The sequence below is a fragment of the Tamandua tetradactyla genome, chromosome 7 (assembly GCF_023851605.1).
Source record: "Tamandua tetradactyla isolate mTamTet1 chromosome 7, mTamTet1.pri, whole genome shotgun sequence".
NCBI lineage: Eukaryota > Metazoa > Chordata > Mammalia > Pilosa > Myrmecophagidae > Tamandua > Tamandua tetradactyla.
The window spans coordinates 17076201-17103526 of record NC_135333.1 but is presented as its reverse complement, the minus strand read 5'-3'; the positions used below and the strand labels follow the sequence as shown (position 1 = coordinate 17103526).

The 27326-nt window shown below is 42.4% G+C and overlaps 1 protein-coding gene across 2 annotated transcripts in view; it reads right to left on the bottom strand.

The window, feature by feature from the left end:
• KIF26B (kinesin family member 26B) overlaps positions 1–27326 on the bottom strand; it is a 539881-nt gene that overhangs the window by 251783 nt on the left and 260772 nt on the right. For both annotated transcript variants that reach the window (XM_077168521.1, XM_077168522.1), the window contains one exon: positions 25011–25177. In XM_077168521.1, the coding sequence (XP_077024636.1) occupies positions 25011–25177 (167 nt within the window). The remainder of the gene's footprint in view (positions 1–25010; positions 25178–27326) is intronic.

The following is a 27326-nucleotide window of genomic DNA, read 5'->3' as shown; positions in this document are numbered from 1 at the left end:
AAAGTAAAGATGACTTTCCCGTTTTGTTTCTGATGCTATTATATTTGTTCTTAAATTTGAGTTTAAAAAAAAAAGCAAAAAAAAAAAAAAAAACAGGGAGAGAAGAAGGAAGAACAGAGTCATAGAAGGTTAGAGGGAAAAAATAATGGACTAAAGTCTGTGCTTCTGGTAAGTAACTTCCCTTATCTTGAAATATTTTTCTTAAGCAAAGGTCAACAGACATGGGGGTGAGTCATTGTTTGGATTTCAAAGCTACAATAGAAGAGCCTGTTTGAGCTGTCATTCTCAAAGCCTCCTTAGTGAAGGGGGCAATGACAGAATTAACAGATTGTAATTTTGAAATTCCAGGTGTATAGGAAATAGCCTTGTTATTTTTAATTTATGAGCTTCTGTAGCAATAGACTTGTTAGAATTTCTTCCCCTGCATGTGTAAAGAAATACTAGTCATGTTTGGATTTACTGCAACTTGAAACAACGCTTTGCTTCCCTTCCCCCCAACTAGGCTGGATATAGGCTCCATAAATCAATTTTCCTCACGTGCCCAGCTTTAACGGAAATAAAGAACATGCAGAGTAGTAAATCCACCACAGGCTTCAGAGGCCGTGGTTGGCAATGCGGACCACAGGAGAAGCTTAAAGATTGATGATACCAATTTTTATCTTCTCTATCTTTAGCGGGAACGCTGGAATGAATGCTCAGCATCTTAAGTGATATGGGATTCTCCAGCATATCTAAAAGACACAAGGATAGAGCTAAATGTGTCAACAGGTGGGGACACTGAGGTGCAAAGGATGGGGAGATTGGAGACCGGCCGAGGGAGGGAAGGGACGGCATGTCCTGAGAACTAGCAGGTGCCTCACCTCCGCAGTCTGAGCTCTGGAAGCAGTGGTCGGGGAATTATAATAAGAGACAAGCACCAGGAGCAGCTCCCAAGGCATGCGTGATGAACTGCCCTGAACGGGAAGCATTTTCTAGAGGAATTCTAGGGGTGTGAATCAAGCAAGGGCTGTGGAGATGTAGAGAGCTGCTTTCCGGGTTTGGCCTAGTGGACACGCTGCAGCCTGCTCTAGAGTTCCCCCCGCCCATCGAGTGAGCCAAGATGGCGCTCACATCCTGCTTCCGCAAATGACGCACACGCCCACCAACCCTATCTTCCAATCACCTCTGTATACGTGGCACTAACCTATTGGGTTTGGGCACAGTATATAAGAGGTTACCCGGACGGGGTGGGTGGAGACGACCCACAGGGAGCCGTACCTGACGGCCGCATAGAGGTTGTTCCCCCGCGGGATATTTCGCCCGCGCGGAACCTGTAACAGAGAATGCAAGCTTAACTCCAGTAAAGGTCTGTGCTTACAACTGCTACATGTCTTGGATCTGTGTTTCTCACCAGCGCGGATTTGTCTGCGTCTCTCTGTCTCTCCTCATTGTCTCACCCGCCTGCTGGGGGCTTGACGCTGAGCGAGAAGTCGCGGACAAGTGGTGGCCCGTACGGGGAACCCTTCTGCTGCCTTTCCCCGAGCTGGTGAGGACGCGCATCTTGAGTTCGCAGCGGACTTCCCGCGCTTGATCACCGCGAGAAGGTGAGTACTTCTTATTACGTGAGAGTTAAGGGCTGTGGGCGTTCAGGTAGCCCCAGTGAATCGGGAGAGCTCCCCGATTGATTAAAGTACAGTGCCGACTGCAAGCATGGGGCAGTCAGGAAGTTCACCTTTGTTAGCTCCTTTAAAGACCCTTTTGAAGCAGTGGGGTATCTCGGTTAGGAAGAGTTCCCTCCTGCGGTTCTTAGACGATGTTGCTGCTTTTGCACCTTGGTTCGCCCACTCCGGGAGCCTTAGTCTGCCTTCTTGGTTAAAACTTGGTAATGACATAGAACGGGCGCGCCGGACGGGCCTTTGTATGGACCCGATCCTGGTCCCTATCTGGGAAACCGTCCGTGCTTGCCCTGAGGCGGAGAATGCTGCAGGCCTAAGTCCGTCTTCCGCCCTGCTGCAGGCACGGCACGCGCTCCAAGAAACTCAGTCAGTTTCGTCTGCGGACGGCTCCCGTAAAGGCAAGCCGCCAGAGTCAAGCGATAGTTCAGACAGCTCTGACTCAGAGTCAGATGGTGATGAGACCGAGGGTGCAGACGCGCCTCCGCTGATCGATTGGGGGAGGCCCCCTGTCTCACCCACGCAGCCTTCCGCCCCGCCAGCGCCTGCTGCAGGGGCGCGGCGGCTTCCGGTGAATGGTTTTGGTGATCTCGCCAAAAACCCTCACCACGGGCTCCCTCTGGTGGCCGAATCAGGTAATTACAGTGGCTGCTCTCCAACTTCTAAGCGCTTGTTAAAAGGAATGGGATATGTCCCCGGCAAAGGCTTAGGAGCCTCATTGCACGGGCGCGCAAGGCCTATACAAGCTGTCTCCAATTCTGACAGACGAGGCCTGGGTTTTTCCTAGGGGCCACTGAGGGGAGATTCCCACCCACACCTATAAAACTAAAATGGAAGACCAGTACCCCGGTGTGGGTGCCTCAGTGGCCATTATCACAGGAAAAACTCTCAGCATTACACACTCTAGTGTCAGATCAGTTAAAAAAGGGCCACATCATTCCCTCTACATCACCTTGGAACACCCCTATTTTTGTCATAAAGAAAAAATCAGGCAGATGGAGATTGTTACATGATTTAAGAGCCATTAATAATTGCATGGAGTCTATGGTAAAATTAAATACCTGCATGTGTCAGTAGACACATGGTCTCAGATATTATTTGCCTCTGCTGAGACAGGAGAAAAAGTCCACCAAGTCATTGCACACTGCCTTGCCGCTTGGGCAGCGTGGGGTAAGCCAAAAATATTAAAGACAGATAATGGACCTGCTTACACCAGTAGAACCTTCCAAAAATTTTGTGATAATATGGAAGTCCAATTAAAGCATGGCATCCCTTATAACCCTCAAGGGCAAAGGATCATTGAAAGAGCACACAGGTCTCTTAAAGACTTGCTCAAAAAACAGAAAGGGGGAATAGGTCACGGCCTGTCCCCAAAGGCTCAACTGTCTATAGCCTTGTTTACGTACAATTTTTTAAATGAAAACTCACAAGGAATGACACCTGCCCTTCAGCACACTACTCCGAGTCCTCCACATAGAGGTCTAGTCCATTGGAAGGATGTCCTGTCAGGACAATGGCAAAGCCCTGACCCAGTGCTCAGCTGGGCCAGAGGCTCTGTTTGTGTTTTTCCCCAGGAGCCAGGACGTCAACCAGTGTGGGTTCCGGAAAGACTGGTGAGAACCGTGACGTCGCCCGAGGACGCCAAGGAACTGTTGCCCAGAAAATTGATAAGCCTCCAACCAGAGCCACCAGATCCGGTCTCCAACTCTGCTGATGACGGCGGCGACTGACGAGATAGCAACGAAAGCGCCGGTCACCCTTCGATTGTTTAGAAGGGGGACCAGTTTTAATAACCCCCGTTGCCTTCGACCTTTCCAAACTGGGCGAGACTGTACAAAGTCTGTGGAACCGAGTCACCTCATGGTTCTCTTGGCCCAATTTGACTACTTGGATTCTCGTGGCAGTGGGACTATTAGTGGGCTTAGTCACTGTTAAATGTTTGTTAGAACGCTTGTTCCAGACACAGCAGCAACTACGTGTTTCTACCATGTTAGCTATGTCTTCCCAGTCAAATGTGGGTGTGCGTCCCTCCTCGATAGATAGCCCGTCTGAATCACCTGGGGCAAAGCTCTTGTCAGCAAGGTTTGTTGCAAGCTCCCTGGCCACTACCCGTGTTTAGCTAGGCACCAAAGGCTGTTAATTTTGCGCGCCTAGCCGCCTCGACGGTGGAGCTGCGGCCGCAGTCCTGGCCAGACTGGGCTTGGCTCTAGCCATTGCACCGAGGCCTCCGCAGCGTTTCCTATGCCCTGGCTGTCGCTCTCATAATCCCCGCTTGACCCAGTTGCGAGGCGAAGCACTGCAGGGAGGAGTCACGTGGTATCCAGTTCACGGACTCTCCGGTCTCTATATGAGGTGAGCATTCTGGTCGGTGCCAGAGGCTCCGTCGTGTGATGACGCGAGCCTAGTCCAGACTCCCCAAAGCACCAAACTATGTTGTGAGCCACTCAGGCCCACGGGAGCACCATCATCAATAGAGACACTGGGTACAAGAATACGGTCTACGGACCATGCCTCTTATAAAAACAAAAAGGGGGAGATGTAGAGAGCTGCTTTCCGGGTTTGGCCTAGTGGACACGCTGCAGCCTGCTCTAGAGTTCCCCCCGCCCATCGAGTGAGCCAAGATGGCGCTCACATCCTGCTTCCGCAAATGACGCACACGCCCACCAACCCTATCTTCCAATCACCTCTGTATACGTGGCACTAACCTATTGGGTTTGGGCACAGTATATAAGAGGTTACCCGGACGGGGTGGGTGGAGACGACCCACAGGGAGCCGTGCCTGACGGCCGCATAGAGGTTGTTCCCCCGCGGGATATTTCGCCCGCGCGGAACCTGTAACAGAGAATGCAAGCTTAACTCCAGTAAAGGTCTGTGCTTACAACTGCTACATGTCTTGGATCTGTGTTTCTCACCAGCGCGGATTTGTCTGCGTCTCTCTGTCTCTCCTCATTGTCTCACCCGCCTGCTGGGGGCTTGACGCTGAGCGAGAAGTCGCGGACATGGAGAGAGACAGTCATGCATGCCACAGGGGTGGGTGACTGCGGACAGTTCATTCTCTCAGCCTGTTGATAAACCTTTTACGTTCCAAAATCAAGGTTTCCTTTCTTCTGACAGTCGAGGAGGTTGTGCAGGTATTTGGGGGCCCCTCACTTAGCACTGGTGTAGGCCTAGATAAAGAGGTGGGAGACGGCAAAAGGGGGTCAATCAGCAGAATCTCCCAATGGAGAGCTGTATGATTCAGTGTACAAAGTCAACAAAGGGACGCAGGCTCGGTTAGAGGAAAACATCCTAAAATCGACTACTACCATTACATTAAAGAAAAGCGCTCATCTCAGGTACATAGCTAGGCAAAAGTTCTTATTTCCCAAAGAACAATAAGTGGAAACCCCAGGACACCCTCCTCACAGGGCACAACGGCTGGTGGCCAGCCCCCGTCTGTCTTTCCTGCCCAGAGCGCAGGCCATCGTGGGCCTGTGAAGGAACATCTGTCATTCTTCAATACAAATGAGCTCCCCCCAAGGAGGGAGGAAGAGGAGGCTGACAAACCCTCCACACAGACTCTCCGGGATGGTTCCGAGACTTGCTCAACAAATATTTATTGAGCACCAGCCATTCTCTAGGCCTGTGTTAACACTTGAGGATACAATGGAACAACATAGAGACGTCCTCCTTGCCTGGACCGTATATCCTGGAAGGGGAGACAAACACGAAAAACGTTTGAATAGGAGAATTTCTGGTAATAATAAGTGCTGAGAAGGCACCTTCAGTTTAAAAAAAAAACCCGAAGGCACAGGGAGTTAACCCTGGAGTGTTTCTTGGTCCTGAACTTGCATGTTGTTTTTACCTGGCTAATAATGGGATTGGGTCCCCTGTCAGGGTGAGAGCTCCCTGATGGCCATGGCTGTACTTTATCTTGCTGTCTTCACGGTCTAATATAATGCCTGGCATGTAGCATGCACTTAACTAATGTTTGATGGGTGAATGAATAAGGTTATACTGCCAGTATCTTATGTTGGGTTCCCCTAGAAGCATCCCTGAGACAATGATGTGAGTGCCAGCAGTTTAACTAGAGGCGATTCCAGGAAGCAGTGGTTGGGGAATAAGAAGTGAGACTGCAAGAGAAGGAAGCCTGAAGAGGGTACCATATCAAGGAGGTTACTAAGGAGGACCACTGGGGCTCAGTATTTAATGACTGAGTACTAAGTACTTGGAGCTCAGTACTGAGGACATTCGGGAGACAGGGAGATCTTGCCTCCCAGTTATCCCACTCAAGCGGCAAAGGAGCTAGGGTATTTAACCACAAACTCCTTCCCCGTCTAGTTTGTGAGCCATTTCCCAAAGGCTTTAACTCTAACACCTCTAGCCTGCCCCATGCTTCAGTCCCCGGAACTCCAGCAGCCAGAGAAAACCCTCAGGGAAGGAGTCACGGGTACTGGCCCCTGCAGCTGTGAGGTTTTATGCCTGAGAATGATGAGTATCATCTTCTTATGAATTCTAGAATCTTGGGAAAAGTGATGTGTGCCAGGGCTGCAGAGGCAGGAGAGAGAAAGGAGTGTCTCGCAGTCAGGCTAGAAAACAGTCACCTTGGACTTCGTTACACGCCCCTCCCCCGCCCGCCCCTCCCCCACCCCCCCCACCTCCACGGAGTGGTAGCCCCTGGCTCTCTTTGGCTACCTCTCCCAAATTTTAGCCTCATACTTGAGGCTCCCTGAGAGTAGAAACAGTGTCTTATTTTTAAACACTTTAAGATGATTAAAGCACATAAAGGGATTTAGACTGTTTAGTATTTTTGTTTTCATCCCTACAAAGTGCCTCTAAAATTCCATATAGCCGAGTTCAGACTACACTGCTTTCTCCCAAGTGCCACCTTGCCACTTTAGATTGAGCACCAAAGAGACAGATAATAAATGAAAAATTATTTTAGAGAAATGAACCACATTTATTTTTTGAAACCCTTAAATGACTGGAAATAAATTTTGAGTGACGGTTTGTATTTGCTCGTTTTTTATCCAAAAGTGGCTTGCCTGGTGCTGATTATATCCTTTTTCACTACAGGTCCCTGAGAGAATTTCTCTGTCTTTGTTATTGCCAAGGCTTTTTTCTTTCTTTTGCTCAGGTTTAAAAGGACAAACCATGGATTCTTAAGGCTTTGATTTTGGAGGATGCCAAGAAAATGACACAGGCCATTATTTCTGGGTTCATGGAATTGTATTTCCTGAATTTCAGTGTACCTCATGAACAAGCATTCCAGGTGCCTGCAAAAAAAGCATCTAATTACTAATTACAATGTGATGCTAAAATCATTTTGCATATACTACACAAAATAGATGATTATTAAAATAGTGTACTGCTGAATCTAACTGTTGGAATAATGAAAAACATTCCATTAGTTTATTCATTGGAATTATTTTTATCACTAACGCTAGTACTTGGAATAACTCTGAAGCTGTGCAGTATCATTTACAAGCACATTCCATAGCTTCTTAAGTATTTCACTCTTTGGAGAAACAAGACAGACCTAAATTTTCAAATATGGTTGATTTATTCTTTCAGTGTTCATTTACTGATTGAGCTCTTATGTGCCAGGCGTGAGGCTAAATGCAGCAGGAGGCTTAGACACAGTTTTTGTTATTGTGAAATTGGCAATTTAGTAATCACATGGACATAGAAAAATAAATATTTCCATTTTAGAGGCAAGAAGAAATCCCACCTTCACAGACAGGTCCCTATAAAAAGCAGAGACTTCCCCAAACCTCTTTATGCTTCAGTTGTACCTATTTCTAACCAAATTATTATGCCAATATTCCTTAAATTCCTCCTTTCTATACCCTTAATGAGAAGTCGATTCCTTATTCAGGTGACAGACAGTGCCACAGACTGATTTATATTTTCATCAACAATATGATTCATCAGCATCTTAAACTGAACCTCAACCCAATACCACATAATATAATACATCTTTAGTTTCCATAATGTCTTCCACATGATTTTAGTCTCAAATGCTTTACATACTTCACTAAGACAGTGATAGAATTAAAATAATAAATCAAAGTAGAAGGACAGAAAGCGAATAGGTTTATTCAAGGGAGGAAGAGACAGGTTTTCAACGAGACAGGAAAAAGATGGAGAGCCCTGTTTCATCGGTGCTAGTCCTGTAATGGATAATTCTTTCCTCTGCTTTAACTCTTTGTTTTATCATCCCAGGCTGCATCACTTGTCCCATATTTTACAAATTCCTTGCTTAAAAAAAAAAGCAAAACCATTAGGCACCTATACTTTAATAAGAATCTCAATTTCCCAGCAGTGTCTTTACTCGTGCTTAGTTATGATGCCGTCTCCCAGAAATGTCCTAAGCCGGGAATTACTCTTCCTGAATACAAGTGGGGGAAAAAAGCTAACTTCTCAAAGCATTTCAGCTGAAGGCAGTCTGCAGACTTAGCTGCCTGTCTCCTTTTTAGTCTGAGGTCAATTCGTTTATTCACTCAAATATTTACAATACAATAGGTAGTAGCTGGGAGGGAGACACAGAGATGAGACGGTTGTCACTTTAAGCAGGGAGGGCAGAGAAGCCCTTACCATGAAAGTCCCATTTGAGGGAATATCTGAAGGAAGGGAAGGGTGCGCCACACAGATACGTGGGGGGAAAACAGAGGGAAAAGAAGGAGCAAAGCCTATGAGGCGAAAATGGTCTTGGCACTCTGAAGAATAGCGCGGTCAGCTGGGCCAGACCAGAGAAGGCAAGGAGGGTGGATGGTGGGGGAAGGAGTAGGGAGGGGCAGATTGTATAGAGAAAGCCTTCTAAGTCACTGAAGAACCTCTTCTGAGTGAAATAATAAGCCAATATTTTACAAAAATAGAAAAATGAAGAAGAGTCATTTGTCAAGATGTTACTCCCTATAGCTTTTGTCAAGCCCTTTGCATTCATTCTCTGGTCTCCCTTATTACCCTTGCATCGCGACCACTTACTTCATGCCATTCACCCATCAAAGCCCATCTCGAGTGCGGAGTCAGGAAAGCATAGGGACTAAGACCATTCATTTATTCGTTCAACAAATATTACTTGAGTGGTCTTTGGGTACTAGGGCCAAGAACAAAGATAAACATCCCTGCTCTCATGAATTTTACAATGTGGCTCACGGGCTCTGAAATCACCCCCTGGTTTAGATACCCCACTAGCTACGTGGCCATGATCAAGTCATTTCACCTCATTGTGCTTCCATTGGTTTTGAAGCTTAAAAGCACATAAAGAACTCAGAGGAGTGTGCAGCATATAGCAGCCCTCAATAATGGTAGGGTAGTATTTTAAAATAAACATTTAAGAAAGGAAACAAGTTACAAGAGATTGTAATAGGGAGGCAGTACAAGTACAGGCTAGCAAACAAATTTAAGAAATATATAACAGGTAAAATTTGTATTCTCTCCCCATCTGTTCTCTCCTACAGTACATACATCTCTCCTTTGCTGTTTCTGAATTTACTCCATGCCACTCCATCCTCCATCTTCAGCTCCCAATTAAAATCATGAGAGTGTTAAAGAAAAAATATGTTATGCATGTACTTTTGTTTTTTGGGGTGTATGGACCAGGAATTGAACCTGGGTCTCCTGCATGGCAGACGAGAATTTTACCACTGAACTATCCATGCACCCCCCACTACTCTTGTACATTTATTTTATTTAGTCTTGGTTAATTTCCACTGTCAGTGCCATGCTAGAATTTCAGCTCCTACACTTGAGTCACCACCAAGCTATACAGTAATAAAATTCATAATAGCTCCTCCCTCTCTCTTCCTTTCTTCCCTTTATTTTCTTTCTATTTTTGAGACAAATTTTCTAGTGCTATAAGACTAAAAAAATAAAACCCCCTCAGAAGATTTCAAAATACGTTACCAACTAACTGGAGTTCCACTAGAATATAATGCCCTGAGAGCAGAATTCTTCCCCTCGGGTAAGTGATGTTTTCAATCACCAACAGTACCTGGTTTATAAGTAGCTAAGGCTTTAAGAACTAACCATGGTCCTCAACTCCTGGAGTAGGCAGATACTGCTCTCTTGAGGCATGATGCCAAATCTCTACAACTGCCACAGGAGCCCTAAGTAATCACTAGGCAGTATTACAAAGTACCCTGTAAATACACTGCAAAGTGAGGCACAACAACAAAAAAGTCATCCAGGTTGACCAAGATGGCGGCAGAAGATGCTCTTGGATGCCATTCCCCCACCAAGTCTTTGAACACTAAAAAACAAGGGAGCCATCTTCCTCAAAATTACAGAAAACAGTTAAAGATCACAGTAACTGGGTGAGTTCCAACTTAGAAAAAGCAGCTTTAAAAACAGAACAGGCTCGTGGTGCCCTTGGTGGGCCCTTCCCTGCATGATGTGGAGTCACTCTGTGTTCCCATTTTGGGTCCCTGGCCTTGTTCCACAGGGAGTAGAATAACCCCTACCGTATAATGGGGTGCCTATATGTTGATGGAAACCAATCCATAGATAGCCTGAAAGGCTGAGTTAGCTCTCCCAGAACTTGCCATGTAGACATAAGCAGCTTATAGCCAGTTAAGGCAGTGTAAGACCAATTAAGTCAGAGCTGCCAGGGGAACAAGGCTTACCCGCTCTAGGACATACAATAGAGCAAGTGCTCCTTCACACCCTCCACCCCCAAACACATGCCAAAGGGAGGGAAAGTCTATTTCACAGGGAGTAGAGAAGGTATTGGAATTCCTCTAAACAGGAGAATTTCCTAGGCCACGAGCAAGCATAAGCTGGAATGAGACCCTAGTTCAGAAAAGACAGACAATCCTGTACTTCACTTTTAACTCAGACTGGTCGTCTTCACAAGAGGGATCAACTCTGAAGGAGAGCACCAGCCAACGTCAAGTCAATTTGCTAAGATAGCAAAACGTGTTTGTTTTTTTAAAATCTTGGGTTGTTTTTGTTAACTACTGAAACTCCAGAAAACTTCTCACATCATGTGCTGAATATAGACTTAAGGAGCAGAAGTAAGGTATTACATCTCAGAGTTAACACTTTAAATATTAAAATGCACAATGTGCTAAAAAGATTACAAGACGCAGAAGCAGGAAACGATGGCCTATCTAAAGGAACAAGATAAAAATCCAGAAACCACAAATGAAGATGACCAGACTTCAGACATACTTTGAAAAACAATCCTCAATATGCTCAAGTTGATAAACGAAAACAGAAAGAAAGAACTAAAGGATATCAGGAAAACAATGAAAGAAAAGCATAAAAATCAAAATGAAGAGACATTTTTAAAAGAAACCAGAAAATAATACCAGAATTGAAGACAGCAATAACTGAAATAAATTCCTTGGAGGGTTTCAACACTAGACTGGACCTAGCAGAAGAAAGAATCAGTGATTTCCTAAGACAAGACAATTGAAATGATTCAGGCTGAGGAGCAAAACGTAAAAAAGATTTAAAAAAGTGAACAGAGGATAGGAGACCTGTGTTACACTCTCAAGTATACAATATATGTATATTATGGGAGTTTCAGAAGGATAAGAACAAGAGAAAGGGGCAAAAGGAATTTGAGGAAATGATATAAAACATTCCAAAATTTTTAAAAACTCATGAATATATGTATTCAAGAATCCCAACAAACCCCAAGCAAGAGACACTCAGAAAACAATGCTCAGACATGTAGTCAAACTGTCAATTTCAAAGACAAAGAGAGAGTTCTGAAAACTGCATGAGAAGAGCTACATGCTAGGTATAAGAGAGACCCAAGGAGATTAACTTCTGACTTCTCATCAGATATCATGAACGCAAGAAAAGAATGTGATAAAATATTTAAAGTGATGAAAGAAAACAGTTACCAACCAAGAATTTTATATCAGGCAAGATTTTCTTTCAAAAGTGAAGGAGAGATTAAGACAGTTTCAGATAAGCAAGAACTGAGGGAGTTTGTCATATGCAGACCTGGCCTACAAACAATGTTCAAGGGAGATCCTCAGACTGAAAGGAAAGGGAACTAAACAGTGGATTGAAGTGGCATGAAGAAATAGACCTCCAGTAAAGGTAACCATATGGGTAATTATAAATGCCAGTACTATTATATTGTACTTTTTGGTCGATAACTTCACTTGTTACTTCTTACAAGTTCTAAAATGCAAATGCATTAGAAGTAGTAATAAATCCATGATTTGGGGCAGGCAATATATAGATATAATTGTAACAAGTAAAAGAAAAGGGTAGTGAGATAGAGGAGTATATAGCATCATTTGTGCATACTATTAAAGTTAAGTTGGTATCAAATCAAATATATGATAGTTTTAAGGTATAACCACAAAGAATGTATCTGAGAAAATATGCAGAAAAGGAAATGAGAAGGGACTCAAAATGGTACACAACAAAAAAATGAATATGAAAGCAGATATTAAAAGAATTGAAGGACAAAAAAAGTATAAGACTATAAAATACCAAATAGCAAAATGGCAGAAGAAAGTCTTCTGGTATCAGTAATCTTAAATGTAAATAGATTCAATTCCCCAGTCAAAAGGCAGAGACTGACAGAACGGATTTTAAAAGCATGAACCAACAATATGTTATTTACAGGAGACTTACCTTAGATTCAAGGATATGAATAGAATTTAAAGGCTGGAAAAAAATATTCCATGCAAATAGTAATCAGAAGAGAGCTGGGGTAGCTACATGAATATCAGATAAAATTTACTTTTAGTCTAAAACACTTAGAAGGGACAAAAGGCGACTATATAATGACAAAGGGGTCAATTCAACAAGAGATATAACAAGGTCAAATGTATATGTTCTTACTTGCAGACCCTTCAGAATATATGAAACAGATTATTGACAATTGTGAAGGGAAAATAGACATTTTTACATTAATAGAAAATGTCAATACATCATTTGCAATAATGGATAGAGCACCTAGACTAAAGGTCACAAGGATATAGAAGATTTGACCAATACTGGATCAGACATATATAGAACGCTTCATCCAACAGCAGAATACACATTCTTCTCTTCTTGGATAATTCTCCAGGACACACCCTATGTTAGGTCACAAAAATGTCTCAAAGTTAAAACCACTGAAATCACACAATGTATACACTCCCACCACAATGGAATGAAGGTAGAAGTCAATAACAGAGGAATAAAGGAAAAATTTACAAATATGTGGAAATTAAACCACATACTCGTAAACAGTCAATGAGTGAAAGAAGAAATCAAAGGGATATTATGAAATGCAAGGTACATTAAAAAACATACACATACATACAACACACCAAAATTTATGGGATGCAGAAAAGGCAGTGCTATATTATAGTTCTAAAAGCTTTTGTTAAAAAAGAGGAAATAGGGTGGGGTGGTTCAGGGACAGAATGCTTGCCTTCCACCCACCGCCCTGTCCAAAAAAAAAAAAAAAAGAAGAAGAAGAAGAAATAAATATTTCAAATCAGAAACCTAACTTCACAACTGGAGGATCCAGAAAAAGAAAAGTAAACGCAAAGCAAGCAGAAGGAAGGAAAGATTAGAGGAGACATCTTTAAAATAGAGAATTAAAGAGAGAATCAGGAAACCAAAAGCTGGTTCCTTTAAAAGATCAACAAGTTGATCAACATTTAGCTAGACCAACAAAGAAAAAAGGACACAAATAAAAATTAATATCAATAATTAAAGAGAGGACATTACTATTGATCCTAAGGAAATAAAAAGGAGAAGAGGATACTATGAACAACTACACACAACAAATGAGATAACCTAGATGAAATGGACAAATTTTTAGGAACAAAGAAAAACAATACACAGAAAAAATTACCCACCATGACTCAAGAATAAGTAGAAGATCTCAACAGACCAATAACCAATTATCAAAAACCTCCCCAAAAGAAAAGCCCAGGACCAGGTGGCTTCACTGGTGAATTTTAACCAAACATTCCAGGAAGAATTAACATCTATCCTGCTCAAATTCTTTCAAAAAAGTGAAGAGGAGAGAACACCACCTACCTCATTCTACAAGGCCAACATCATCCTAATACCAGCATCAGAAAAAAATACTGCAAGAAACAACATTCCTTATGAACATAGAGGCAAAAATCTTCAACAAAATACTGAATACAAAAGAACAGGAAAATAATTATATATCATGATCAAGTGAGATTTGTTCCCGGTATGCAAAGGTAGTTCAACATAAGAAATTCAATTACTGTAATATATGAGATTAACAGAATGAAGGGAAAAAAATGACCTGGTCCTCTCAATTGACCCAGAAAAGGCATTTGACAAAATCCAGCACTCCTTCTGCATAAAGGAATTAGAAAATTAGGAATAGAAGGAAACTTTCTCAACGTGATAAAGGGCATATATGAAAACCTACCACTGACATCATTCTCAGCAATGAAAGACTAAATGCTTACGTCCTAAGATCAGGAATATGACAACGATGCCCACTGTCCCCACTGCTACTGAATACTGTACTGGAAGTTCTAACCAGAGCAATTGGGCAAGAAAAAGAAATACAGCACATCCAAATTGGAAAGGAAGAAGTAAAACTTTTACTATTCACAGATGACATGCTCCTATATACAGGAAATCCTAGAAAAGCCACAAGGTTACTACAGCTAATAAATAATTCAACAAAGTGGTAGGGTACAAGATCAACATGCAAAATCAGCAATGTTTCTATATTCCAGTAATGAACAGTCTGAGGAAGAAAACAATAAAGCATTTCATTTACAATAGCAACTAAAAGAATCAAATATCTAGGAATAAATAAAGGATGTAAAGAATCGGTACTTAGAAAGCTACAAAGCATTATTGAAAGAATCAATGAAGACCTAAATAAATGAAAGGGCATTTGGCATTCATGGATTGGAAGACTAAATATTCTTAAAATGTCAATTCTATCCAAGCATTTTACAGATTCAACATAGTCCCAACCAAATTCCAATGGTCTTCTCTGCAGAAATGGAAAAGTCAATCATCAAATTTATATGGAAATGTAAGTGACCCTGACCAGCAAAACCATATTGAAAAAGAGCAAAATTGGAGAACTCACATTTCTTATTTTTGAAACTTACTAAAAAGCTACAATAATCATGATTGCTACATGACACTGGTAAAAAGACAGAGCTATAGAACAATTGGAGTCAAATTGAGTGTTCGGAAATAAATTCTCACACCTACAGAAAATTGATTTTTGACAAGGGCACCAAGTCTAAAAAGAGCAGTTTCCTCAAAAATGGTGTTGGGAAAACTGGATGTTCATATGTAAGAGTATGATGTTGGGTCCCTTCCTTATACAATATACAAAAAACAACTCAAAATGGATCAAAGACCTAAATATAAGAACCAAAACTGTAAAACTCCTAAAAGGAAACATCTTCAGGTCCTTGTGTTAAGCAATGGCTTCTTAGACTTATACCAAAAACCCAAGCAGCTAGAGAAAAAAAACAACAGCAACAATATATGGGACTTAAAAGGACTTCATCGTGAAGCTAAAAAGACAACCTATAGAATGGCAGAAAATGTATGGAAACCACAGATCTGATAAGGATTTAACAACCAGAATATATGAACATTTTCTATAATTCAACAACCAAAAGTTCAAGAACCCAATTTAAAAAATGGGCAAAAGACTTGAATAACATGTGCTGGTGAGGATGTAGGGAAACAGGAACCCTTGTTTATTGCTTATGAGAATTTAAATTGGGGCAGCCATTACGGAAAACAGTTTGACAATTTCTCAGAAAGTATAGAATTACCACGTGATCTGACAATCCCACTTCTTGGTATATATCCCAAAGAACTGAAAACAGAAACTGAGTAGGTATTTACACATCAGTTCATAGAGGCATTATTCACAATTTCAAAGGATGGAAGCAACCCAAGTGTCCATCAACAGATGAATGGATAAAGAAAACATGGTCTGTACGTACAATGGAGTACTATTCAGCCATAAAAAGGAATAAAGTTCTGACACATGACAATGCGAATAAACCTTAAAGACATCACGCTGAATGAAATAAGCCAGACAGAAAAGGGAAAATACTATATGAACTCAATGATATGAAATAATTAGGATACACAAATTCATGGAGTCATAACCTAGAATCCAGGCTACCAGGACTCAGTGTGTGGATAGAGAATAGAGGATTAATGCTTAACTGGTACAGCGTTTGTTTGGGGTAATGGAAAAGTTTTGTTAATGGATGAGACGATGATAGTACAACATTGTGACTGTAAATAACTACATTGAATTATATATTAGAATGTGGTTAAAAGGGGGAAATTTTAGGTTGTATGTTACTAGAAAAAAAAACTTTAAAAAAAACACAAACCATAGGACTGTACACCAACAGGGAACCCTAATATACACTACAGATTATGGTTAATAGCAAAATTATAACAATACTGTCTCATCAATCGTAACAATTACCACAGAAATGCAAAGTGTTAACAGGGATGGTATATGGGAACTCTGTACATTCTACACAATTTTTCTGTAAGCCAAAACTTTTCTAATCAAAGAAAAAAAAATGTCACCCCCTCAAGAGCAAGTTGAGAATTCATCGGATTTCCACTGAGAGCAGTGCTCCATCCTTTTTTTTTTCTTTTTTGGCACACTGTCCAGGCATCAAACCCAGGTCTCCTGTGTGGAAGATGAGCATTCTGCCATAGACCACCCATGCACCTCCATCCTTTTATATTAAGTATCACCTTATCTTTGGGATTTTGATGAAGTTTACAAAGCACTGTCACCTTTTCATTGAATCCTACCATAATCCTATGGAGTTGATGTTAATATCTCCTTATAACAGAGGAAACTGAGGCTTAGAGTGGTCATTTGCCTAAGGTAGAATGTCAGGGGCAGGCTGAGGATTTAACCCAGGCCCTCTGTATCCAAGTCCTTGGGCTACTCCATCCTTCTGTCACCTCTTATCAATTAAAAAAAAAAAACAAAAAAAAACATTTAGAATGTACAATGACTAGAATGCCTAACCCTGAGAATATCTGACAAGAATTACTGGGGTCCTCTAGACACACGGAAATTGTTTCGTCTTCAAAAGTCCATGCCGAGGCATGAATTGGGTTTTCATTATAAGCAAAGCTGCACTAATGACTCCCAGATGTTATAAACTGATTGCCAATACCCCAACTGGCAATCGGTCAAGCAAAGGATTTGTTTAATCAAAAAATGTCACTATTTTATTCATTTTCCTATAGCAGGAGATGCAAAAGGGGCTGCAAACACTGGCTGTTTTCTTTAGTATGGACCACCAACTCAGAGCGGTACATTCCAGGTCATGAATGCCATTTATATACAGTCTGCATATCAAAGCTATCTGCCCACGTCCAGATATAGAACATTCCTGGACATGGCTGGAGTTGGGATTACTGTCAGGGTCATCCACTTGACCTGTTTTAGGATTTTTTTTTTTTTACTACACAGGATAAGAGTAGACACTGAATTACGGTCACTTCTTCAGTCCTTTTGCTGTCTCTTACAAGTAATCCAGGATGTACTCCATGCAGCAAACACCTAAAACTGTTTCCTCAAGCCCTTGAAACCTGAAAGCACTTAATACACATTTGGCTCCTTAATGTTTTCCTTTCACACTGCAATTGACATGAGTTACAATGAAACTACATTCATATAACTATGACTCCTAAAAAGTCATTTCATCCATATACATGAGGAAGAGTCTTCTTTTCCAAGAAAAGTCCATGAAGTCTGTTCTGAAAGAGTAAAGGTATGACCTGCCAGGAATAAACAAACTAGAAATCCTGAGGGTATGGGTTTGGCTTCCAATCCAGGCCTTCAAAGATCACTGCCCCAAAACTGTTAACCTACAGGAGGTGGGACCAGCTGCAGCAACACTCTCCCATTCTGATTCTTTGTACAACTGAGAAAAAGAGTGGCCTCTTCGGACAGAGAGAGCCGTGCGGGAGGTACCTCTGCTTGGCCAGAATTCTGCTGGCCAGATTTCAGCTCTACTCACCCCCTCAACTGGATGCCGTTGTTCCATGAGCGTTTTGTACAATTACGTGTGAGAACACAAGTCTTCCAAAGGATGCTCAGTGGTAGCCATGGGGTAGGCAGACAGAGCTGGAAGGGAGAGGAAGGGGGGTCATGCAGAAAGAAGGGAAAGGATAGACACCAAGTCAGAATGAGTTCCTACCAAGAGTAGAGGAGGCAAGGGGAGATAAACTTTAATGCAAACAAAACAAAAAGACAGGGAAAAAAATACTTAATTCCACAGTATGAACTCCTAAAAGTTCCTTGGTTTCTGTTTGTTTGTGTAGAGGTATCAGTCTATCATAAGGGACATGGTGCTAAATTCACTGTTCCAATCTATAAAACTAAGGGCTGGAGCTCTGTTGATACCCTCTCTCTCTACAGTGGATCAGTAAGTAAAAGGTAGATCTTGGGCACTTTCTCCTTCTTGATCACCTGAGTCCAACTAAGGTGGTTTTAGGATAGTTCTGTTTTGTTTTTTCTTTTGGTAAGGATTTTTGATATATATATAATTGGAGGATATGAGCATTCTTAAAGCGAGCCATTCTTGATGGGGAAACAAAAGGACTGTGAGCAGTTCCACTCTCTTTCTGCCCTTTTTGAGTTAGTGAACTTCTAGCATATATCCAAATACTATTGTTACATGTTCACATGTCCAGGGACTAGAGAGCCTTTATTGTACACGATTATACATGAAAAGCATTTGCTATAACCAGCTCAGCAAGGCACTATTTGAGTTGGCTGGCAGAACGAATATGGAAATGGTTTTTTTAAGCAGGTCCTTCCCTATAAGTAACAGCTGTCTGCACTGTAGCATGGCTGTGCTCTGCAAGGTGGATGATGGAAGGAGGAAGGAGGCTCCAAGGCAGCACCTCGTGGTCAGCCCTCTCAGCTCAGCTCAGCCCTGACCCCAGGCCCCTGGAGTTGGTCTTGAAGCCAGGGAAACCTCTGGCCTCTAAGAGACAGTTGTCAAATCAGTCATAGTTAGTGACATGTCCAAGGGGCTTGGAGAAAGCTCTTAGGTAATCAGATTGGCTTAAAAACAAAGATTGACAGAGTCCTATAAGAGATCAAGATTGACAAAAATACAAAGAAAAGAATGAGTTTGGGCAAAAGGTAAGGAATAGGAGGAATATATTAAAAGGAAATGTGGGACAGTTTGGCAAGTGACAAAAAGAAAGCAGAGCAAATGGGTCCCACAAGATGAATTTGAGAACAATCCTATATTGAAATGACCAGATTTACCCAGAAAATGTCAGACCCCGAAATTCTTCAAGAAGAGAGTAGATAAGCACAAAATAGCCCCATTACTGGAAAAACAAAGAGGAACAGGGAGGAAAAAAATTCTAATTAATTTGATGGACCCAATAATGAGAAAAAGAGTTATAAAAGATTCAAAGGCAAGCGTAATGTGAAGTAATCAAAAACCTCTGAAAACAATTTAAAGGCATTTACTTACATCAAGAAAATAGGGAAATTTAAATAAAAACAACTGATCATCATTATGGATTGAACTGTGTCCCCCCCAAAAGATATGTTCAAGTCCTTGCCACTGCCTCCATGACATGGGGGCAGAGTGTGGAGACACGCAGCCACGAGACAAGTACCGCCAAGAGCAGCCCCAAGCCAGAAGCAAGGAATGGAATGATTTCCGCCCCCCGCCCCCCATTTCAGATGGAACACACCCTGCAACACCCTGACTCTGGACTTCTGGCCTCCAGCACCGTGGGAGAATGATCTCCTGTTGTTTTAAGCCACCAGGTTTGTGGTCCTTTATTATGGCAGCCCCAGGAAACAAAGACTTTCTACAAATTTTACTTGAAATTTTGATTTAAATGTGGTAGAAGGTGCAGTCTTACAAAGGTGGTAAACTAGACCTAAAGGTTATAAACAAAAGAATTTCAGTAAGAAATGATATCTGAAAGCACGTGCTCACCAACTCCACAAGGAGGGCGTCTTCAGCTCTGCCAAAACCTGAAATCATCTTCAAAAGGCTCATGTGATAGTTAGCAATTTCCATTATTTTCCTAATACCTGCTCCAAATGGAGATTATTAATCCTCCAGGGACCATTTTCTCAATGGGGGGGGGGGGGGATTTTTCATGGTTATTCAGTTTAGTTGAAAATGAAAATCAATGAGAAAGATAAGTCATTCAAAAGATTCATTTTATTTACCAGGGCTCAAGACAATTCTCTGCATAATCCAGAAGCCATTCATTACTCCTTCAATAAAAAATAAAGATTTGCAACCTCAGCCTATTAAGGCTAGGTTTCACCCAGGAATTTTTAGTGGGTTTCATTTCACTTCATTCATTATAAGGCAAAGCACACTTTAAAAAATACATCTTTAGGTGGGCCACGGTGGCTCAGCAGGCAGAGTCCTCACCTGCCATGCAAGAGACCCAGGTTCGATTCCTGGTGCTTGCTCACGCAGGAAAAAAATATATATATCTCTTCACCTAAAGTGAAGCAACAAATGAGAAAAATCTAACCACACTCTACACTACCACTTCACTACACAAAGGGCATTGCACAAAGGAGACTTCTTTGAAATGTTCTTTATATTCAGTGCCAGCACATAATAGTTCACCAACCTAATGATCGATTTTGCCAATCTCTTCTATGGGTTCACTATTAATGTTCTGTCCAAAAACAGTTTTTTTCCAAAAATAGAGCATACCAAGATTCTGAGGTAAAGGCATTCTATGATAGTGCTGAAATTTAACCCAAGTCCTTAAAGAAATTCTGGCAAAAGAGGCATAAAAGGGCAAGTACTTTGAGCACCACCAATTCCCAAAGCAATGTTTCTTAAACTATCTGTGCTGAAGGACACTAATTACATATAGAATATAAGCCCCAATTATTTATTCTTAGATTCAGACTCAAACTTACTGTCAACTTGCTACAGAAGCCCCTAATGCTTACTCTCAATTTCTATATTTATCACAGACTCCTAACTGTTCATGAACAAGCACCAGCCTGCAGACCACACTTTGAGGAGCACCACCTGAAAGTCTCATTGGTTCCTCAGAATCAGCATTCTTATTTTCAGATGTTGAATTTGAGATGCAACAAAGTCCACCCAGTCCTCTTACCCATGGCTGAAAGGTAAACACTTAAAAAAAAAAACGTTAGTATTAAAGAGAAAAGTAGACATCTGAAACCTTCAACAAACTGTGTTTTGTTCCACTTATCTTCTCAAAACAAAAAACGAAAGAGGATCCACTTATTTCAAATGTGTTTTATAAGCAATGGCTATCAATATATGATTATAGTAAAACTTCTGTAACGGTATCTCACCAAGGATAAGAACATGTGCTCCCAAGTGAGAGGAATCCCCTCCACAACCCACCCACCCAGTGCCACAGCTGTGTGACTTTGAGTCAGCAACTTAACCTCAGGACATTTCTTCATCAAGTAAAAGAGGGAAATTGACAGGCTCAATCTCAGAGGGCTAACTCTTAAGGGACATTTTCCATATTATGAACTTAGTGCAGTGATTGGTGCATACTTAATATTCAAACATCAGTCACATTGGCCCCAAATTTGGCAAATGGCATGCCTCACTTATAAAATGAAATACTACCCAGCACAGTTTTCTGAGAGCAGGCGACCCTTGTGTCCCGATTTGAAGCTCCGGGAAAGTTCCAGATTCCTGTAGACTCAGTTTTATGCTTCCATCACACATTCAAGCAGAGAGCTGAAAAGCAGTGAGCCCAAATTTAAGGCAGAGGAGCCGATTGTGCCCCAAAAGTCCTATGAAAAGAGAGACTTCGGCTATTCATTGTAAAACCATAACCACAAAAGTGTTCCTAGTTTTTGGTGCCAGCAATAGACCCAGATCTCAGCCCTATGAAAAGCTGCCCGTACCAAAGCCTCACACAACCTTGCTTTAGCTGAAACCTAAAACTTCTGACACTGAACTCAATTTACTAACAACAGAAGCTGGTTCTTGTTTTGATGTATCAAAGCCAGGGTGAGATATATCCTGGTTCTTCTCTTGACACTGTGGACCTTGAGAAGGTAATTCAGTCTTCTGCATTATGTTGCTGTGCTGGTTTGAAAGGATGTATATCCCCTAGAAAAGCCATGTTTTAATCAAAATCATAAAGACAGAATAATCCCTTTTCAAACTGTATGTTTGAAACTGTAATCAGATCATCTCCCTGGATGATGTGATTTAATCAAGAGTGGTTGTTAAGCTGGATAAGGTGACAACATGTCTCCACCCATTTGGGTGGGTCTTGATAAGTTTCTGGAGTCCTATAAAAGAGGAAATATTTTGGAGAATGAAGGCAATTCAGAGAAAGCAGAGAATGCTGCAACACCATGAAGCAGAGAGTCCAGGAGCCAGTGACCTTTGGAGATGAAGAAGGAAAACACCTCCCGGGGAGCATCATGAAACCGGAAGCCAGGAGAGAAAGCTAGCAGAGGATGCTGTGTTGGCCAGGTGCCCTTCCAGCTGAGAGAGAAGCCCTGACTGTGTTTGCCATGTGCCTTCTCACCTGAGAGAGAGACCCTGAACTTCATGGGCCTTCTTGAATCGAGGTATCGTTCCCTGGATGCCTGTGATTGGACATTTTTATAGACTTGTTTAATTGGGACATTTTCTTGGTCTTAGAACTGTAAAATAGCAACTAATTAGACTCCCTTTTTAAAAGCCATTCCATTTCTGGTATATTGCATTATGGCAGCTAGCAAACTAGAACAGTTGCTGTCAGTGACAGGGAGATTATTAATGTGCAGTCACCCTTATTGGGAGGTGTGGAATCTCAACTATCATTGATGTGAACAGCAGAGCAAGACAGAACAATGGGTAAGGGCTGGGGATACTACATATACATACATATATATTCCCTCACTCTCTGCATTGTAAATCCTTTGAACACACACTAAGTACTTTCAATGTCTTATCCATTAACTTCTAGTGCTATCAGCAGTCGCCGCATATAAAGCAATGAGGATTTAGGCTGCTCTGTGGATTCTTTCTAGCTCTTTGACAGCTCAAAGCACAAGCCATTGCAATTCTAAAGCCATGGGTTTAAGAGTATTTGTTTATCACTAGCAACATCTGAGGGCTTCCCCCAACTGACATTATCAGCTCATACATTTTGGGTTCATCTCAGTGTTTCTATTCCACCCCTTGCCTGTAAAGCAAGAGTCATCAGAAAGGACGGTCTTTGTCATCCCCTTCCTTGATTTTTGTTTATAGATTTTCTTTTGATTAGTGAGAAAACCTGTGCTCATGTATACCATTTGTCTAACACTTGGGAATTCCCATGCCTATCTCATTTTGATACCCTTTCCCTGGCTCTAAGGAAACTGATTTCTGAGCACCAGGAAACACTTGTTCTCCCTAAACACTGCTCCTGAGGAACCCTAACCTCTTATCTCTTCCTGCTTCAAATCCTTTTTCTATTTGGGGGGGTGTGAGAATCAGAAAATCTTCTGTAAAGTTCTCTGGATGGACTTTGAACTGAAGGCTTTTCACATTCAAAGAATTTCAGGGTAGGGTGCACTGAAAATCAGCTCTCATCTGAGCACCACGTGTTCTCTCCAGCATCGAGGCCAGGTGACCATTCAACATAAACTGGACCATCCTCAATGACAGGGACCTCACTCTCTCTCAGGTCAGTGTGAATGGTAAGCAAGATCCCCTTCCTTCTGAGCTCAGAGATACCTCCTCACCACTAGATCTCATTCAACGTCTGCCCTTATTCCCAGGTGCTCTGCAGAATCAACGAAATCCCTCTTTTACACAATGACCCAGGAGTTATTGGAGGGTTGCTATCATGTACCTCCAAGCCTTATGTTCTCCAGAATAAACATGCCTAATGCTCTCAACCATTCCTTATGCACAATATGACTTCCTAGTTCTCAACACTTTGGTCACTCTCCTCTGGACCTGCTCTAATAACCTACTCAGGCCCTGTGATCAACTTTTTAAATGCATTTCTTCATTTCTTCCCCAAACGGCACAAACGTAGCACCTCAATGAACTTGGGGCCCAGAAACAGAGGTTCCTGCACAGAGAGAGCTACCACGATGTCCCCACCACCGGGCAGCCAGCACACAGTTTCTTCATGTTACTTTCTACACATAAGCTAGCCCAGCGCTCAGAGGACAAAACATGGCACCGAGGTGCAATCAAAGCCTCAAATCCAGGTGTCCAACAAGCCCTATGTGCTTCCTTTACTGTGTCTTAATCCAGGATATTTTATCCTCTGTGTCTTTCCCAACATGCTTCTTTCTTAAGGACAGCCCTGTCCTTGCATTTTGGTTGTTACAAGGACAACAAGAAAAGCCACATGATTATTGGTTCTTACTAACATACTAGTTAAGTCTGTATTGACTTAACACAGTACTTCATACTTCACAATCATTTTATCTTCATCCTCGGGGCAACCCTGCAGTATAAGTGTTATCCTCATTTCCATAGCTGAGGAAACTGAGGCACAGCTGGAACTTGAACCCAAGGGATCTTCTGATTTCAAATCTGGTCCTGCTCACTCAGGAACTTGTGATCACGCAGAGAAGGTTTTCTACAGTTAAGTTCTGTGTATCAAATGAAGAACGAAACAAAGAGGGAAAAGAAAGCAGCAGAATCTGGTTTCTGTCTCTGGCTCTGCTATAAACTAACTCATAGTTGAACTCTCCTAGTCCTCAGTTTCCTCACTCACAAGCTAAGAAGATTGAATCAGACAATCCCTGAAGTCCTTTCCTGCCCAGCTGTCCTGTGTCTCCTGCCCCGTCTATGCCACGTTGCTAAAATTAGGCAGCAAACATTGTTGAAATACCTTTCTTTTTTGTTTCTCATGTTTTTAAAGTTTCTAAGATTAGCAGGAGAGTCTTTGCTAGCTATCCCTCTATCAAGGGGGAAAACACTGACATCTATTTAATAGTCTATTTTTAAGCAGCTCGTTTTCTGCAAGGAGAACAGCAATCTGGAAACACAGGTCATCGAGCCACACCCCCACCGCAAGTCCTGAACCCGTGAAGGCGCATCTTTAAAGCCATGTATCCTTAGAGCAGTTTTCAACCCGGGGACATTCTAAAACATCTTGGTTATCAAAACTGGGGGGCGGGTGGGGGGTGGATGGGGGAAGAGAGCTACTGGCATGTAGCTGGTAGAGGTCAGGACGCTGCAACCTCTACAATGCACAGGACAGCTTTCCCTGCCATGGAGAATTATCCAGCCCAAAACGTGAATAACGCCAAGGTTGAAAGACCCCTGTTTGAAGAGTGCAGTCCACAGAACAGTCCCGTACGGTTTCTGGTGTTTTAGCTAAGTCGGCCCACCTGAGAAGCTCGCCGGGTGGGCCCTCCTGGAAGAACTGCAGGTCTAGAACCTCTCTTACCTCGCAAAGAAGGAAGCAGCCACCGAGGTGCCTGTGGCCGTCTCGCCGGCCACGCAGGAGCTGGGCGGGGCTGGGGCGCCGCAGGCCACGGGCTTGTCTGCGTTGTAGCGGTTCAGCGCGGCTTCCGTGAAGCCCTCCCGGCCGGGCTCCGGCATCAGCTGGGAGATCTACCAAGGCAAACGGACACAAGCTCACTGCCCGTAGCTTATTCCATTTCCTGCCTGCTGACGGCACCTCCCTATCTGGGTGATGGGACCAGAGGTACAGGGAGAGGGGAGGGGATCTGAGAAGTAACAAGGTTTAATTTTAAAAGATTTTTTTATTAGAGAAGTTGTGAGTTTACAGAACAATCCTGCATAAAACACAGCTCCCCATATACCACCCCACCAGGAACAGTTGCATTAGAATGGAACCTTTGTACGGTCAATGAGAGCACGTTTTGGAAATTCTGCTATGAACAAGTTTTAGATACTCACCCATTCCTGGTACATTCAGTTATATGTGGGTGCTTAGGGCTTCTATAAGACTGTTTTCCAGGAATGTAGCTAGAATACCTCCTCGTTTTCATTAAAAATAATGGAATAAAATTACCCCCCCCCACACACACACTGTAAGTTTCGGTTCTGTCTGTCTCTCCTCCATTCAGAGGTGAAAGCACAAAACATTATCTATACTGTTGGCAGCCCAAGACCAGCCCTAGTATTATTAACTAATGCAGGTTTCTCACCAGGAATGGCCATAACTGCTCTAAATGGAGGACTGGTGCAAAGGTTTAGTTTCATTAAGATAAGAGAGAAGTGAACCTACTAATGAAGAACAGAAGGAATTAAAACACAACTTGGTTTCTTTTGTTGATGCTGCTGTTGTTTGCCATAGGAAGTCAGCAAACAGGTAACATTAAAAACCTAATAAAAATAGTTAAAGCATCATAAATTATCAGTGAGTTGTTTTTTGTTGCTGTCGTTTGTTTTTTGAGAGTTTAGATAATTTCGACAGACTTCATTTCCTGCTGGTTCATTAAGATAAATAGCTTCCATTTTATTTGAAATGGTTGCCTTTATAACTGAAGTTTTACTAGACAGGACTGGGTCCCTTTTCCTTAAATTTGTACAAGATGTGATGAAGAACTACACTTCTGGGCCAAATGAGAATCTTTTGTAGAGATAAACTTTTTGGAAAATGCTAATCCCACCGCAAATGTAATAATTATGCAGGCAAAATCTAAGCATGCTATTTGGGAAAACCAGATACTTTTAAAACTTTTTCATTTAAAATAAAGAATCTCTGGCCTGCTCAAACCTCTTAAATGCAGAGTGGAAAAAGTTTCTAATTGCCTAGAAAATGCAAGTGCAATAAACAAACATCAGGAACAGTTCCTACTTTGTACTGGAGCAGCCCAGTAGGCCAGTAAAAGAATCCCATTTGTTAACCCTTGGACATAAAAACATTTGTACTTTTCATTATTAGCAGAATAGCCATTACTCAGAGGCCCACTGACTTGAAACTTTGCTCTGCTTAAACTCATGCTTACTTAGAAAGCTGAAATTTCTGCCAACACATACTCTCTTACTCTCATTCATGCCGATGCACTGGAAGGAGACCCGACCTTAAGTGAAGGAAACTGGAGGGAAGGCAGCAAAGGCAGCCAGCCGATGGCTGGGAGGATGCTCCCTACACTCAGGCAAGGGTGCTGGCTGTGCAGAGGGCCTGTTCTCCTTGGGTGTGCAGGCTCCCTTCCAACAGCTGCCATCCTCCTGGAGGAATGAAGCAGGCTGGAGGGAGCAGCTGAAACAACTGGGGAGCTGAGGACATGGCCAGGCACACTGCTGTCGCCACTTAACAGCCTCTACTAAGCCCTCGGTGGTGCACAATGCCATCCTGGACACGGCCCCCAAAACAAAGCAATGCAAAGCCTAAGAATTCACAGCACCATTTTTTTTTCCATCAGGCAGCTACAGTCTATGACATGCATGCCTGTTTTGACACGCAAAGATGTCTAAATGAAGGCAGGAAATGAATGTGTTGTATAATTTGTTACAACCAAGTGGTTCAGTGGGCTCACTAAAGCAGCTATCATCTGGTTTTGTTTGCCTTGTGCTGTTTTGATTCTTAACCGTATTCTAATCTGAAGTTTGGAGTGAAGCGAAGGGACTTCTTCTGCCTCCATATGTATAAACTGTCCCTGTAGGTGTCCTGTAAACCTACCAAGAAGTCCTAGGATGTGTGCACTGAATGGCAGGATGCTGAAGCCCAGAGGCCAGGGGCTGGCACCCCTACCTGGTGACCGGGTAGAGCTCTGGATTCCCAAATCCAGCT